The following is a 16,091-nucleotide window of genomic DNA, read 5'->3' as shown; positions in this document are numbered from 1 at the left end:
TCTGCCACAGCGAGCTGACATTGCCAGGGTCTGGTGTCCAGCAGGCTCCTCAGGGGGATAAGTCTCTCTCCTGGTTTTTGGCTCGGTTTAATCAGGTGCTGCTAGGTCCTGCAACACGCAGCTGATGCTCCAGGACACCTTCAAGGCAGGCAAAGCACTGGGGGACCCCATTTTTGGGGGGAAAGTCTCCCTCTCCCTACAGACTCATTTCCTTCCTTTTTTCCTGGGGTCCGAGGGAAGGATGGGGGGAGCCCACAGAGAAGGGGGTGGCGAAGGCAAAGCCCCACGTGCACCCACATGTGCTGAGCAACACAGGGAGGTCTTGGCCCGAATACCCAACCCCAACGCCTGCGCAAGGAATGTGAGAGACACCCAGACCCAGAGCTCTCTGGAAGAAGTGGATATCTGCAGAAAGGTTATTTTTTGCATTTAAAAAATATTCAGAAATAGCCAAAAACTTGCATCTTGTAGAGAAGAGATCTGATTCCCATCTTGTCACACAGGCGAGCTTGCAGCAGCAATTCCTGCTGCTGCTGAGAGGAGTGGTACCCTCCGGCTGTATCTGTGTAGAGGGAGGGGGTCCTGTTTAGTGGGTGGGGTAAGGAGAGAGCAAAAAAGGCAACAGAGAAGACAAGGGGGAGAGGGGACCTAAATCCCCTGCTGGCCTCCAGCCCCAGGGGAGCTGGGGAGCCCCGGAGCGGTGCTGGCAGAGGGCAGGGTGACGCCGGACCGGGGAACCTCCCGCACACCCCTCTGTGGCAGAGGCAAGAAGGATGAAAGATGGCTTCTTTACCCCCGATTTTTCAAGCAGCGAATGGACTGTTCATCACTGCAGAGAGGTTGTTTTTGCACCAGCCGGGAATCGAACCCGGGTCGCAAGAATGGGAATCTTGCATGATACCACTACACCACTGGTGCGCTGCCGCGGCCGCGCGCCGCGACCCCTTCCCGCGTGGGCAGCGCGGGCAGCCGCGCCTCCTCCCCCCGTGGAGGGGACAGTCCCGTTCGCGGGTGACCGTGACCGGCGTGTCCCGCGGACACGGGGTTCCCGCGGGAGCCGGGCGGGCGGGCGGGGTCCGGGGCTCTGCGGGGTTTAATGCGATGCAGGAATGTCCCGTTTCTCGCAATGTTTAACCGCGTTTCGGCGCGGGGGGAGCTGAACCCTCTGGTCGCGGCAGCCTCTGCGCAAGGACGTGTCGCTGAGGGGTGTGGGGACTCGAGTCCAGCTGCACAATGGGTTCCTGGAGGGGGAGGAGGCTCCAGCCCCCCTATCTCACCCGTCTTCCTTGCCCAAAGAAAATACTTTGGAAAATAAGACAAGGGGCAATGGGTATAAACTGGGACACAGGAGGTTCCGTTTAAATTTGAGAAGAAACTTCTACACAGTGAGGGTGACAGACACTGGACCAGGCTGCCCAGGTAGGTTGTGGAGTCTTCTTCTCCGGAGACATTCCAACCCGCCTGGACACCTTCCTGTGTAACCTCATCTGGGTGTTCCTGCTCTGGCAGGGAGATTGGACTGGATGAGCTTTCGAGGTCCCTTCCGATCCCTGACATTCTGTGATTCTATGAAATTAAGTTTCTTTTGCCAAAAGTGGTAGTGAGTCCCAGGACGTGAGATGGGCAAAAGCTTTCAGGTCTCTACAGGGTTCCTACACTCAATACCAGCCAGCGACACAGGGCCAGGTCCTGCCCCAGACACCGTCCAGGACCCAGCCCCACCCCAGCGGTTTCCCCGCAGCCACCCTGCTCCCCCTCGTCGGGAAGGAGGGGCAGGAATAGAGCAAGTGTAAACTGCTGAATGACGCTTCCTCTGGGACAGCCGCTCACAACCCTGCCAGCAATATTTAGCAAACACGGGTGTCTTTGCTCCCCACCCGCCTGAGGGCATAGTTGGCCATAAACACCCCAAGTGCGCAGGGCGCTGCCCTTGTCCCCTTGCTGCGGTGACATGAAGGTGCGCAAGGGCTGCAGTAACACCAGGATGGATGTCACTGGGGCACAGAGCCCCCCGGTAGAGCCATTTCTTGCACCACCCTGGACTGCACAGGCAAAGCGCTCACTAGGTGTGAGGAGCATCGTTTCCAGGGCTCCCATGCTCCGTCCCCCTCAGGTGCTGGAGGACAGACAGCTTTCCCCCCACTTTGGGGCTTGTCAAACTGCATAAATTTGCTGGAGAGCCTCTCTGCCAGCAGATATGTGCTCCCAAGCCTCCTCGGGCCATGCCAGGCACACGCAGCATCCAGCCCAGCTTTCCCAAAACAAGGTGAGGGACTTCCAGCATCCCCATACTGCTGGATCTGCTGATGCTTTGAGCCAAACTCAGCTTTCCCAGGGAGGCTCAGCCATGCAGAGCCCACAGCACCGAGCAGCCGAAGGGCAGGCAGAGGTCACAGCTCCTGCCAGCGCTGCCGTCTCTGCGTGTTGCAAACAGGCTGCTCGAAAGCCACTGTGCTGCCCCTGTCGTGGTGACAAACCAGCCTTAGCTCCGTCCCTGTGACTTGAAACAAACACTTATTGTTCTGAGGGAGTTTGGGGACAGCAGTTGCTGGCATGCAAAGCCACCCGCAGTGCCACAGCTGATGACACCCACCCAGCGGAGAGAGGGTTGCCCAAAGCCACCACCTTGAGTGGCCTGAAAGCTGCAACGTGCTCATCGTCCTCAGTGCCAGCTGGGCTTCCTTGCCCCACGCCAAGCCTGGCAAGCCCTCAGGAAGCCACAGCCATTCCCCTGCACCCATCAGCGCTAGAAGCTGCTCCTCATGCAGGAGAGATGGGGTCTGCATGGCCTCTCCCCCTTATCACCCCCCTCCCAACCTGGAGAGCTTTTCCAGGGCAAAAACATCAAGGCTGGCTGCTGCAGGAGTCTCAGGATCTAATTTTAATTCCAAAGGAGCTTTGATAAGTGAGAAAAAGTCCTTGGGGACATACTTTCCTCATAAAGCCTACCTGGGGTGAATACATCTTTACCTACCTAAACACTGATCCTGTTTCAAGCAGCCAAGCTAATCTCTCCCCTTCCTAAGCACATTATTTAGCCCAGATCCTGCCCAGCCCAGCATTCATGCTCATCTGCACCCACCCAAAGGGCTCCAGTGAGAGCGTCCTTGTCCCCTCTACTGCAGATGATGGGAGATGATGATGTTCCTCTTGGGTTTTTGGGACGGCAGCCTCTGGTGCAGGTTGGGGGGGGCGGTGCGAGGGGTGCAGGAGGGGACAAGGGAAGGGCAGGAGTCTGGGGGCTCCTCCACACTGCAAGGGCTTTTGGGGAGCAGCCCCAGCCTTTCCCTTCCAGGCTGTGATGTTTGTGTCCCCTCCACGAGATGGGTCCACACCAAGCGGCTCTCCTCTCCAGGAAATCAGTTTTCAGGCTCAAAAAGGCGGTCACTGTCCTCAAGGACAGTGTCCGGCCCCTCTTGGAGCCCATAATACAGGTCATCCTCCTCCCTGGTGCCTTTGTGGGGGGTGCTGGAGTGCTCTCCCCTGGCTGGACAGCTGGTTGGGGTGCAGCCGGAGTGGGTGGCATATGGTGGGGGATGACCCTGTGGCACGGGGCTGCTGGGCAGGGAGCCCTCCAGCGATGGCGTGTCCATGTCCTCCAGGAGCGACGCCAGCGGTGCGGCCCCCATGGCCGGCCGGGGGGGGCTGCGGGAACAGGGAGGGCTGAGGGGCAGCGGGCAGAGCTCCGCGTCGCTCAGCCAGTGTCCCAGAGCCACCGGTCCCCTTGCTGGATGGGTTGGCCACCCCAGGAGTGCCCTGTCTCAACCCCCACTGCCTGCCTCTATGGGGACAACCTGTCTGCTGGTCCCTCTCCTGCCCATGGGACAAAGTAGCTGCTGCCCTCGCACGCTGTGCCCACATCCTGGGGAGAAAGCAAAGCGCCTTGTCCCAGCTGGAGCTGCATTTTGGCAGGGGAGGTGTGTGGGTGCTTACACCCCGAGGCTGCACCAGTGACCCCCATCACCTGCAAAGCGCTTTTGGGATCTCCTGGACCAATGTGTGGTCATAACGTGTGGCCATAACATGTGGCATCTGGTTTGAGGGACACGTACTGAGCGTCTCATTTCTACCCAAGTCTGACCAGGAACTTGGGATTTATTCTGGTGAGGGACATTGTTCGTGTTTGTAAAATGAAATAAAAGCAAAATGCAAATCACGACCAAAGGCAGTTCAGATTTCCTCCTGATTTCACCCTGGTAAATATTTTGGTCCTGAGCGACCCCGTGGGCTGAGACACCGTCCGGGCTCCAGGTCTGGGGGTCAGTGCTGTGTGAGCAGCAAAGACGCCTCTGCCTCCTCTCCCTCCCCCTTGCTGGGGGTCTGACTGCTCCAATTTCACCCCACGTGCCCCCAGTGCCACCCCAACCCTGCAGACCTCACATACCAGCTGCCTGCCACTGTTTCCAGCAGAGGAGCCGTCTCTGGAGGGGGATCCTCAGCTCCCCCCAGCTCCCGATGGACCTCTGCTCTGGCGTGCACCACGGGCTGGGAGCAGCTGCGGGGTCTGGGCTGGGCTGTGGGGGCCGAGCCCATCGCCTGCTGCTGGATCTGCTCGTAGGATGGCAGGCTCTTCTCGTAGCTGCTGGTGGCCTCTTGGTTGGGGCAGGGTACAATCAAGCTGTGGGTGAAGGAGGAACGGGATGCTGAGCAGGACCTGGACCCCTGCGGAGCCAGGACATGCTTGGGGACACACACACCCCATCAGGTGCTGTAGAGGCCACTGAGGCCACACCACTGCCCTCGCCGGCAGCAGAGCCAGTGGGTTCTTAGGATCATAGAATCATTTTGGTTGGAAAAGACCCTCAAGACCGTCGAGTCCAACCATAACCTAACATTGTCACTAAACCACGTCACTAAGAGCCATATCTACACACCTTTTAAACCCCTCCAGGGATGGTGACTCCACCACTGCCCTGGGCAGCCTGTTCCAATGCCTCACAACCCTTTCCGTGAAGAATTTTTTCCTAATATCCAATCTAAACCTCCCCTGGCACAACTTGAGGCCATTTCCTCTTGTCCTATCACTTGCTACTTGGCAGAAGAGACCAACACCCTGCATGCTACAACCTGCTTTCAGGCAGTTGCAGACAGCGATAAGCTCTCCCCTCAGCCTCCTTTTCTCCAGGATAAACCCCCCAGTTCCCTCAGCCGCTCCTCATCAGCCTTGTGCTCCAGACCCTTCACCTTCATTGCCCTTCTGCCCTTGCAGGGGGATTCCTGCAGGGATGCAGTTGGATGCTCTGCACCCTCCAGCATCGCTCCAGCCCTGGGGGGCTCAGCCAGCCCTTGTCCTCCCCACCCCACCAGCCCCAGGCCCTGCTTGTTGTTTTTCGCTGCAATAGGTGTATTTGTCCCTGGTGCCAGTGTGCTCAGACACTGCCCTTGTCCCCGGGGACAGGCAGATAACTGTGTGTACAGATGAAACACCTGCCAAAAGGCAAACAGCAGCTCACGGCACCAGGGTTGGGTGCTGAGACCTACCGGGTGTCCTTCTCCGTCAGCATGAGGGGTTTGTGGTCCAGGAACCGCTCGGCCTCGAGGTCCACAGGGACAAATGTTATCTGTGGGGAAAACAAATGCAGAGCCCAGGGGATGCACTGGGCATCATGGAGACCCTCACCTGTTAGCGGTAAAAAGTCCAGGGTGTCTCTGCAGTTGAGTGTTTGGGCTTTTCCTAGCAGATTTGGATGTCTTGCTTGGAAATGTTTTTTTTGGGGAAAATCAATAAGAGTTTGAATGAACCCAGCACTGCCTCACTCTCAGCACCTTGTCCCCAGGTGGGTCATGTGTGTCCACGAGCCCAGGGGAGGTCCCAGGGCCCATGGTGCAGGTCCGTGGCCAGGGACAACCCCAAGGGTGCCCCGTCCTTGAGCCCTGAGCACAGGGACAAAGCCACATCTCCCCCTTGCTGGGCTGAGCTCAGCTTTGTGGGGAGCTGGGATCAGCTTCACCCCAGTCCCCGAGGTCCCAGCTGGTCCTGGGGTCCCATGCACCACCCCACATTTTGGGGTGCAGTCAAGCTGTCGACGGGCTGTCCTGCGGGACCGAGATCAGCCTCACAGCCGACCGCTCCTTGGAAAAGAGCCCTTTCTGCCAGCTCAGTGTCCCAGGGCAGGGACGTGTGGCCGCCCTGCTGTGCCCTCTGCCAAGGAGACGGGCAGGTCAGGGCTGTGCTTGGGGGCGCCGGGCCCCTCCAAAACCTCCAAGGCCACAACAGCCCCTCCTTCTGAAGTCCTGGGAGCCTGCTGAGCCCCCGACTCCCACAGGTGCAAGGAAGGGGCTGGTTTGGGAGGGGATTTGCATGGGAGAGAAGAACACAGGCTGATTTTCTTGGGCTTATTCCCCACCGCTTGCTTGAGAGCAGAGACCCAGTCTCAGGGAGGGGTGCAGGGGGGCAAAGGAGTGGGGCCACATCCCGCAGCTGTCATTGGGGAGGTGTAGCAGAGCATGAGCCTCACAAACCAACACGTCCCCCTCTGGATCGCCCCAGCCGGCTTTCCCGTGGGATCTGCCACCACCCCACCCCACGGACGGGGAAACTGAGGCACAGCCCATGGCTACATGTCCGCAGCAGCCAAAACCCCCCAAAACCAGCCTCCCGAGGCAATGGAACGGACCCTACCTTAGGGTAGCACTGGCACATGCTCCAGGTGATGCCAACAGCCACAAGCAGGACACCCAGGGTGCAGAAGGTGATGTAGATCTGGGGCTTTTCCACACTCATTATGAACATCCCCGTCATCACCAGGAAGAAACCCAGCATGATGAACCCATAGCGAAAGCTCTTCTCCTCGGCCATGGGTGCCAGGTGGTAGAGACAGGGGAGGAGGAGAGATGCTGGGGAAGCCTGTGAAGCCCGTTTCCCTGCAGCTGCTGCCTGCTGAGCACACCCCGGGGTACAGCAAGGAGTGGTTTCTGTCTCTGGAGGCTGCCAGAGGCTGAGGATCAGCTGCAAGTTGAGCCTGGTCCTGCCCAGGGCTGAGCCAGCCAGTTTTTAACGGGTTTGTAATGAATGCAAACACTCACCCGCCGTTCACACTCCACTGAAGCCGCCCGGCACGTGTCCGCGTAACCTTCCCTGCAGGCACCAGCGGCCGGACCCCATGTCTGGGATGGGGAGGAAGAGGGGGACATGGTGGCCGAGACAGGGACCCAGGGAGCGGCTGGTCCCTACAGGGCTGTCCCAGCCCTGGCTGGGGGCTGGAGCTGGACTCAGCCATAAATCAGAGCTGCAGAGCCCCATATGAGGGGGATGTCAAGGTGCAGCAGGGGAGGAGTGAGCGCTCCGGAGTCTTTTTGGAGGCTGGTGGGTTGGGAATAGCCCCCACCTCACCCCAGCTGGGTCCTGGAGACTCATCAGTGGGGCTGCAACTGGGCTACAAAGTGGGGCTAAAGGTGGGGAAGGATGGAGCAAGGTTGGTCCACCCAGGTGGAGGAAGGACAGAGCATCCATGTGCCCTGTGTTTGGTAAGATGGAGCTGGGCTGTCAAAAGGTGTCCCCTTCCCACCACAGGTCTGATAGCCAGAGAGCAGCGGCTTTAATTAGCCTTAATTCTGTTCCCTTGCTTGCCTGCCCACGTGGAAGCACAAATACCTGACTTATGAAAAATTATTGATTCTATTGTAAACAGTATGTTACATCTGGCTGTGGCTCTGCAGCCACTCTGCAGCCCCACAGGTCTGCAGGGGGCCCAGCGCAGCCCCTTATTTCAATGGGATGGAGCAACCGGCAGCAGCCCCCGATGCTGTCAGCCTTTCCCCTGGGCAAGGCTGCAAACCTTGGTGGTGGGCAGGGAGGTGGCTGTGCCACTCAGGGTGTCTTTTTATAGGATGCTGCCTGAAAAGTCAAGTGCGCTTGGGTGCCCTGAGCACACGCACAAGTCGCTGAGCATCTCTAAACCAAACGAAGTGAGGCATGGGATGTCGGTATGCGGGGAAAGCAAGGTGGAAGGGATGGAGATGTGACTGGAAAGGGCATTGAAGAGGAAGAGGAGCAAAAAGGCTGGCACAGAGCTGGTTTTTCTCTGGCCCAATTCCTCATTCTTTGCTGCTGTTTTTGTTATACAGCTCTTGCTTTGAGTGGGCAGCCCCCTGGCTTGATCTGAGCTTCCCAGGGTGGGTCAGAGCAGGGAATGCAAAGCATCTGCAACAAGCAGTGGTTTTATTAAAAATACGAAGGCTTTCAAACATGCCAGTTACCCCTGACACTCCGAACACATCGACCACAGGACCCGCAATCCCGACAGCCCCGGAGTGATCGCTGGGAAAGAGAGATGGACCCCCTCCTCCTTCCCCCTCTCACCCACCGTCCTCTCACCCCAGCAAAGGAGGGGGCTCAGTTTAAAGCTGAGGGACCAGACAGCCACCTGCAGAGTCCCAGCCCCATGCCACCGCCAGCTCAGACACCCCGGACGCTGATGTTCTCATAGCTGGGGGGAGGCGTTGCCTGCAGCTCCCCAGGGTGCTGGGTCTCCAGCCAGGACGGGCTGGGGCGGAACAAGGCGCTGTCAGAGCAGCTGCGCCGACGGCCGCCCTGCCAGCTCTCGTCCTCCTCCAGGTAGTGGTACAAGGGCGGCGTGAGCTCCTCCTTCCTCCCTGGGGGCTGGACGTAGGTTGGGGCACCCTGGGCAGGTCTGCAGGTCAGGGCTTCTTCGTAGGTGGGGATGGCGCTGGAGTCCCAGGTGCTGCGAGGGAAGAAGAAGAAACCCAGCAGCACATCCCGTCAACTGGAGCATCCCAGCACCCAACAACTGGAGCATCCCAGTGCCCCGTCAACCAGAGCATCCCATCACCTATCAACCCCATTGGCTGGAGCATCCCCGAGCATAGTGGACACGTGTGTGCAGGGAACGACACATGGGCACATTTTGAAGACTGTGTTGTCTGCTTTCCAGCACTGGGAGGGTGGGGAACCATGTAGGATGATGGGCACCATCCATCAGACCTTGCGACAAGGCGACATTGCCCAGTTCCCACTGACTTCACTAACCCCTCACCCAAGAAGAGGATGAGCAGCCTGGCAAGAACCTCTGGTGTTTAGAGCTGTAATACAACTGCAGGTGTGGCTGATGGCAAAGCAGCAGAGCTGCTGGCTCCCGAGACCTCTGCCCCTTCATTCTGCACCACGCTGCTGCCCGCGGGCAGGAGAGCATCTTCATCCTCATCACCTGCCAAATCCCAGAGTCACCCCTGAAGCACCGTGGCTGCTGGTAGCTGAGTGAGTGGTTTGGCATGAGCAGATAGGTGAGAGCCAGGTGTCCCGGTTCAATGCGGTCACACCCCACCCTCGTGCCCGATGGAGCCCTCCGCACACCAGCCAAGCCTGGTGCCACCTCCAGCAGCACTTTGCTGAGCAAACACCATTTGTGTACAGGGAAAACCTCTGCCCAACCTTTGCCCCACGCATGGCCCTGCTCGGCACCCTGCAAAATGGTGCAGCACCAAATAGGGAGAGGCTTTGAAAGCAATATCCCCTCCACTTGCTTTTGTATCTGAAAACCCAGCACAGCGTGCTCGAGGAGGCTGTGAGTGTCAGAGGGGCACAGCTGGTCTCAAGGGAACACTGTGATGCTCCACAGGGATGTCTCCATCCCAAACTTGGCAGCATTCAGTCCCCGACCTACCGCCCAGAACATCTGCGCTCTCATTTTTGCTAAACAGCTTTGGCTTGCAAAGGGGTGCTGCCCTGGAATTACAGAGAGGGGGATGTCTCCCAGCACAGGATGCTTTGCTGTGTGAATGCCAGCACATTTGGGGCTGGAGGAGCTGCTGCAGTGTCAGCAATGCGAAGGTGATGCCTTCCCATCCAGCAGGATGCTCGGGGAGGGGACATTCCCCACAGGGGACACAGCAAAGCCCTCCGCGGGAGAAGGAAATGCCCCAGACTACCCAGACCAGCCCCTGATCTCATCCCCAGATATTCAAATGGGCACTGAAACCCCTGGAGAACCAGGAACGTGCCTCCCGCACTAACTGAATTTTTACGGTTTTATGTTCTTAGGAGTTTCTTTTAGTGCTGCTTTTCCCCAGAGCCCGATTTATGCTGGAGCCAAGGTCTTTGCTGTGACCCCATAAAACAGCACTGGGAAGGGCCGGCTGGCTCGTCTTCCACAGCAGTCTCTGGAAAAAAAAAGCCCTTTTGATCAAAAAACTTTTAAATCAAGAAGTGGGAATAGTCTCAGGCCACACAGGAAGAATCTGAAGACCCAACAAGTAGCAGTAGTGTCTAAGGGCTCAAGGGGTCTTCCCACACCCTAAAACAGGCTTCATAAAGAGACCCTCCACCTGGACTCCCCTCTCAATGCCAATCTGAGGATTATTTTCCTTCTTTTTTTCTTTTAAGTCCCTTTTAACATAGATTTTGCTTCCCTTAAAGATGCCACAAACGCCATCGTCCTTACAGAGCACCGCAAGCCTGTGGCACCAGGGAAGCTTTCAACAGCTGGAGGTCTGCATGGCCCCCCTACCCCCAAACCCAGGCACTCTGCCAGAAAACCAATGCGGTCTTCTGCTCAGTGGCTCTGCTAAGGACATGTCTGCCTTGGCCAGTGATGGCCCCGCAAGGCAAGGAGAGCTGGCTGCGGCTGAGCCAGCCATGGGAGCAGCCAGTGAGCACCCTCAACTCGTAGAATTATAGAATAGTTTGTGTTGGAAGGTACCTTCACAGCTCATCCAGTGCCACCCCTGCCATGAGCAGGGACATCTGCACCAGCTCAGGTTGCTCAGAGCCCCGTCCAGCCTGGCCTGGGATGTCTCCAGGGATGGGGCATCCACCACCTCTCTGGCCAACCTGGGCCAGGGTTTCAGCACTCTCAATGTAAAAAATTTCTTCCTCATGTCCAGCCTGAATCTCCCCTCCTTTAGTTTAAAACCATCACCTCTTTTCCTGTCACAACGGGCTCTGCTAAAAGACTTCTTCCTACCCAAGCGCTGTGAAGGGACATGGCACCCACCTGCAGTTCCACTTCTCTGGAGGCTCTGCGGTGAAGTACTGCAGGTCCCTGGGGAAATGGTACTGGTAGCGGCGGGACACCACCCTGGCATTGGCTTTCACAGACCAGAGGAGCCCAAAGAGGAGGAGGATGCCGCCGATGCCGCAGCAGAAGAAGCTGGCTGAGCGGAGCAAGGCGCTGGAGGAGGAGCTGGGAACCACCTCGGCTTCCCGGGGCGGCAGGAGGGGAGTCCCACCACCGGCCGGGCTGCCCACCTCCCCGTCACTCCACCAGGCAAAGCACAGTGTCCCCGTCACCAGCAGCACGGCCCCGGTGATGGTCACACCGTAGCGGAAAGAGGCAGCCACCATCATTCAGGAGGAGGTTTTAGACAGGGAGAAGAGCAAGGCGAGGCATGAGAGAACCCACGTCCTGCAAGAGAAGAACGGGACTGGGTTTGAATGGGACGAGGTCATGGAAGACCTGCCAGAGGAGAAAACTACTGAAATGGGACCTCGCTGGGGGTTGCACTCTCTTTAGCTACTTGTTATTGACCATCAGAAAGGGCATTTCCACCTCTGCCTTCATCACTTTGTCTGTTCATCAGTAAATTAAGATAATCTGATGGCTTTCGTCTCCATTCCTCAGGCAGGGCTTGCTTCCTACAGCAGGGACTTAAACTGCACCCTGAGATCGGGGAGCGCCAAGCCGGAGCTCAGCAGGGAGCAGAAGTCCAGCACAGACTCAGTGTGACCTAGGGCAGGTGGAATTACATTATTTCAAGACATTATTTATCAGATGGGCCCACTAAATGGAAAGCCAAATTACTTTGTAGTGAAAGAAACACCATCTGATCTAATCTATGTTGAATGAAGGAATCTGATGAGAAGCGGGATTTAGGAAACCAGCAGGACAGCTGCAGGACTGGGAGCCCCGATAACACAGTCCAGCTCTCGTCCCACGGTCACAAGCCTGAACTGCCACCCACACTGGCGGTGGCCAGTGGTCCCCACCAGCAGCCACAGTGACCCACCGGGAAGGATATGGTGTTTCTAGGCTGAGAGGAGACAGAGCTTCCCCCCAGTAAGGAGGGGGTGTGTTTAGATGCTCCCTCCTGAACGGCAGAGGCTTGGCTGAGCTGAGATGGAGAAGGAATTGTTAGAGACACTATTAGATGTTATGAGGCATCAGTGTCCTCCAACTCGCCACCGAACTCGAGCAGGACACAGCAGACAAGCTGGGTTTACATTGCCTTGCAGCAGTAGATGCTCAGGAGAGTGCAAGGACCCTACTGACCCATGAATCCAGCTCCTTTTGACAGCATCACATTTTCCTGGAAATTTTTTCAGCCAATATCATTTGGGGAAAAGAAAATAACAAACAAACAAAAACCCTACAGTGAAATTTTCATTCCACCTGCGTGGAAATTACAGGTCGTCCATGCTGAAAGCCTGGATTGAAACAGCTCCAAGAGTTGAAATGTTCAACTCCTGCAGTCAACGCTCTCTTCATTTTGGGGACAGCCTGGTGATGTTTGAGAGACGTCGCGATTCCCCTGGTGAGGTCTGGGAGATGCCACGATTCCCCTGGTGAGGTTTGGGAGATGCTGCAATTCCCTTGCGCGAGCACGTGGAATTTTGCAGCCCCCAGCTCTGTGCACACCTGGGAGCGGTGGCAGTGAGAGGGAGGCAGATGTGGAGGGAAGGCAGAGCCTCTGGGAGGTGACAGATTGACAGCTTGAGAGAATAAACTCTTCTCTCTTGATAAAACGCTAAAAGCTCCTCCAGCCTACCCGGCACGTGTTCCCACAGTGCGTGTGCGGGGGTGGCTCCTCCGCGCTGGGTGACATTGCCATTGCACCATCCCCTTGCCAAACCCCCTCTTGGGCTGGCACAGCTCTCCTGAGCCTCTTTGAAAGACCCACGACGTTTTTCTCAGCGGACCAGCTGCTGGAAGAAGAGGATGAAGGAGCAGGGGTGGGAAGGGAGCTATGAGGCTGGGGCAAGACCCGAGTCTCTGCTCCCTGAGCTGGCCCCTGGTTCCATTCCCGGGCACTCAGCATCCAGCACATCAGGTCTCCCACTGAACTTCCTCCGAAGACACCAGTTGCCAAATCCCATACTCCCATCTCCACTCACCAAGCCACCCTCACATTTTGTTTTGCCCTGTCTCCTCCTTTGCTCTGCTCCAAAATAATTTTTCCAGGGAAATAGGTTTGCATGTTGCATGGACAAATAGATACGGATGTTAATAGTTTACATAGTTCCAGTAAGATGCTGAGAATAGCATCCCCCATATAAAGTTATGCAGATGGTGATTCATAGGGTCTACTAAGCATTACTCAGAAAAACACTCTTTTCCAGCGACACAAGAAATGAAAAGAGTTTTGAATCTCTCCCACCGCCATCAACCAGAAATCCACCTCCACACCCCGTCCCTCCACAGCGCTTACAGCTTGTCCTTCCACATCGCGCGGGCTGGAGACCTTTAACCACACACAGACACACCAAGAGGAACATTGGGGAGAGACGCACCGAAGCGTGAGCGTGTCATTAGGAAGATTCTTTCCTGCCTTGATCTGAATTTGCTAGTATTATTAGTATTATTAGTTAGCGGGTTGGTACCCATCCAAACCATACTGACAATGATGCTTTGGAAAGAGCATCCCAGAAGCTGTGCTGTCCTCAGCCTCCCAAAGACGGGTTAAGAGGGAGCGGAGCCCTTGGGGAGCGCAGCACATGTACCCCTAAGCCCCAATACCAGGCCAGCAGCTGCTTCGGCTGCCCCGAGAGCAGCGATGCCTGAACCCGACGTCCCCTCTAAAGAAGCGACTGTCACCTGGTGCCACCCCCGGGGGACCCGTCCCCGCCTCAGCCGGTGCCCCCGCCGCCTCTCCCCTCTGGCAAAGCGACCAGCCCGGGGGAGAGGGGTCCGCGTCCCCTTGACCCTCCCGTCCCGGACGCGCCGCCGTACTCAGTACTCACCCCTCGCCGCCAGCCCCGTTCCGGCCGAGCGGCGGCTCCCGCGGAGCCCGGCCCGCGGGGCGGGCGGGGCCGGGGCCGGGCGGGGCCGGGGGCGGGAGGCGGCGGCGGGGCGGGCGCCCATCGTTCCCCTCCTGGCCCGTCGAGGCGGCGGCCAGGGGCGATTCTCGGAGCGCCGCTCCGGTCCTGGCCCGGCCCGTCGGGGCGCAGGGCTACCGCGCACTCCGGCCAGGACCCCCGGTCTTGGCGGCGGGGGGAAACATTAATATATATAAAAATATAAATATATATATAAAAAATATAAATATAAATATAAAAATAAAGAGAGGAAAAGGAAAGGAAAAAAAGGAAAAAAAGGAAAAAAGAAAAAAGAAAATAAGAAAAAAGGAAAAAAGGAAAAAAGGAAAAGGAAAAGGAAAATAAATGGCACCAGAAAGTGCCCCCATATGCACCGTGCTGCTGTTTTCTGCTCGTTGAGGAGACAACTTGCTGGGGAGAATCTCCCAGTCCACAGGTGTTGGGGAGTGCAGGTCAGGAAGGCTGGAGATGCCCTGGGTGTGTTGGTTCTCGCAGTGGTGGGTGAACTCGGCTGGGGTGGCACTGCCCGTGCTCCCATGGGACTGGGAGCTCAGAGCCCCACCCCGGGGCTCAGGGGTTGGGGAACAGACATATCAGGGACCTGGAGACAGCTTCAGGCTGCAAAGCCCATGGGAGGTACCCTGTGGCTGGGACACCTCCACTCTGTGGACATCACTGCCCCAGGGGTGGGACACCAGTACCCCATGGATGGGACACCACTGTCCTATGGGTGGGACATGCACACTGCAGCACGGGGAGATCTTTGCCACAAGCCTCGGTTCTCCTGACCTCTCTGTCAGATGCCGATAGTGCCCCTTTCCCTCCAGCTGGACCTTTTCACCTGGCAGTACTCACGAGGGCACCTGTACACTAAATAACGTGTGGGTGCTCTGAGCTGAGGCTCAGGCTGGTCCGTGTGACTGGCACCTGTATTCCCGCACATCTCTCATCACCGAGGTGGGGGTAGATGTTATGAACAGCTGTCATGCCCCACTGTGCTGTTGCTGTGCACTCTCACAGATCTGTTGTGTTCCTCTTGAGCTACAGCTGAGCATCCCTGACAGACAAAGCTATTTCTATGGATACATCTGCGCTGTAGCTCAACCCTGGGCTGCTGTTCCTGCGCTGCTCGCAGCTCCTCACCTTGTTGCTTCAAAACCAGCTCGGGGTTTATCTGCAGGGGCTGCAGGGACTGATGCAAAGCCCCGTCATGTAATTCATATCTGTTTCATATATGCTTAGCAGCTGCTCGGCCCAGCTGAAAATGCGTAGGTGTGCAGCCCCTTTTACCTGCAGACACCGAGGCATTTTACAAATAGTAAACTGAGGCACAAAGAGGGCTGGTTCACAGGGGACTTGGCCCTCTGGCAGTTTGGGTCTCCAGTATAGAGGAACATGGGACAGGGGTCCCCAAAGCCAGCACCCCAGCATGGTCTCACCCCATGTGCTGGGATGCAGCGAGGTGCTTGAACCCCAGGTTGCGATTCCTGACAATAAATCCCACATGTCCTCCAAACACTGTGGTGCTCACTCCTTGGCAGGACAGTTTGGTTCGGGAATCCCAGGGTAGAACATCTGGGTTCCTCTGCCGCAGATAAGCCAGTGCCGAGAACTCACGTTACCATCCATGAGTGACACGGGCACGGTGAATCACCAGTTCTCCATTAAAGGACAGTGAGACACCTTCATCTGCTCATTACCTGCTCAGATATTATATTTAACTGAAATTTCATTGTCAACAGCTTCTGAAGCACTTCAAGGCAGCATTTGCAGGTGGCTCTGTGTGCTGTTCCTAGCACAGGGCTGCATAGAGGGAGGTGGCTCAGCACCAACGTGTTATTGCTCTGGCCCTTTGGTCCTCCAGCCCCGGGAACCTGCTGGGATCTTCTGTCCTCCCCAGAGAGCTGGCCCACATGTAGACACAAACACATGACAAATATCTTGCAACAGTGTACAGGCTGTAAGTGTTGAGTTTGCCCATCGCAGCAGAGTGCCAGCACCTCTGGCTGTTTAGCAGCACCTTGGCCAAACTTCATTTTCCTTCTTTGAGAACTTTCCTGCTGGCGGACAAGGTGCTGCAAGACATCACAAGCACAGGCAA

At 56.9% G+C, this 16,091-nt stretch overlaps 2 protein-coding genes and 1 non-coding gene across 3 annotated transcripts; all 3 read right to left on the bottom strand.

The window, feature by feature from the left end:
• Positions 1–847: 847 nt before the first annotated feature.
• On the bottom strand, positions 848–918 carry TRNAG-CCC (transfer RNA glycine (anticodon CCC)). The gene has a single exon. It is a non-coding gene; the product is annotated as a tRNA-Gly (tRNA).
• A 2,441-nt stretch (positions 919–3,359) lies between these two features.
• BSND (barttin CLCNK type accessory subunit beta) lies at positions 3,360–6,799 on the bottom strand. Its single transcript, XM_065657791.1, has 4 exons — positions 6,623–6,799; positions 5,482–5,561; positions 4,385–4,618; positions 3,360–3,645 (listed from the first exon to the last, which is right to left on the bottom strand). The coding sequence occupies exons 1-4, from the start codon at positions 6,797–6,799 to the stop codon at positions 3,360–3,362; spliced, it is 777 nt and encodes a 258-aa protein (XP_065513863.1).
• A 1,599-nt stretch (positions 6,800–8,398) lies between these two features.
• Positions 8,399–11,302, bottom strand: TMEM61 (transmembrane protein 61). Its single transcript, XM_065657679.1, has 2 exons — positions 10,953–11,302; positions 8,399–8,684 (listed from the first exon to the last, which is right to left on the bottom strand). Exons 1-2 carry the CDS (start codon positions 11,300–11,302, stop codon positions 8,399–8,401), a joined length of 636 nt encoding a protein of 211 aa, XP_065513751.1.
• Between the last annotated feature and the right edge of the window lie 4,789 nt (positions 11,303–16,091).

The sequence above is a fragment of the Caloenas nicobarica genome, chromosome Z (genome assembly GCF_036013445.1).
Source record: "Caloenas nicobarica isolate bCalNic1 chromosome Z, bCalNic1.hap1, whole genome shotgun sequence".
NCBI classification, from domain to species: Eukaryota; Metazoa; Chordata; class Aves; order Columbiformes; family Columbidae; genus Caloenas; species Caloenas nicobarica.
Note: the sequence above shows the minus strand (reverse complement) of the source record. Positions and strands in the feature narration are given on the sequence as shown.

Coding starts and splice junctions, on each gene's coding strand:
- TMEM61 (XM_065657679.1), bottom strand. CDS start 11,302: ATGGTGGCTGCCTCTTTCCGCTACGGTGTGACCATCACCGGGGCCGTG. Junction 8,685..10,952: donor CCAGAGAAGTGGAACTGCAG/GTGGGTGCCATG, acceptor CTTCCCTCGCAG/CACCTGGGACTCCAGCGCCA.
- BSND (XM_065657791.1), bottom strand. CDS start 6,799: ATGGCCGAGGAGAAGAGCTTTCGCTATGGGTTCATCATGCTGGGTTTC. Junction 5,562..6,622: donor TGTGCCAGTGCTACCCTAAG/GTAGGGTCCGTT, acceptor TTTTCCCCACAG/ATAACATTTGTCCCTGTGGA. Junction 4,619..5,481: donor CTGACGGAGAAGGACACCCG/GTAGGTCTCAGC, acceptor CTTCACCCACAG/CTTGATTGTACCCTGCCCCA.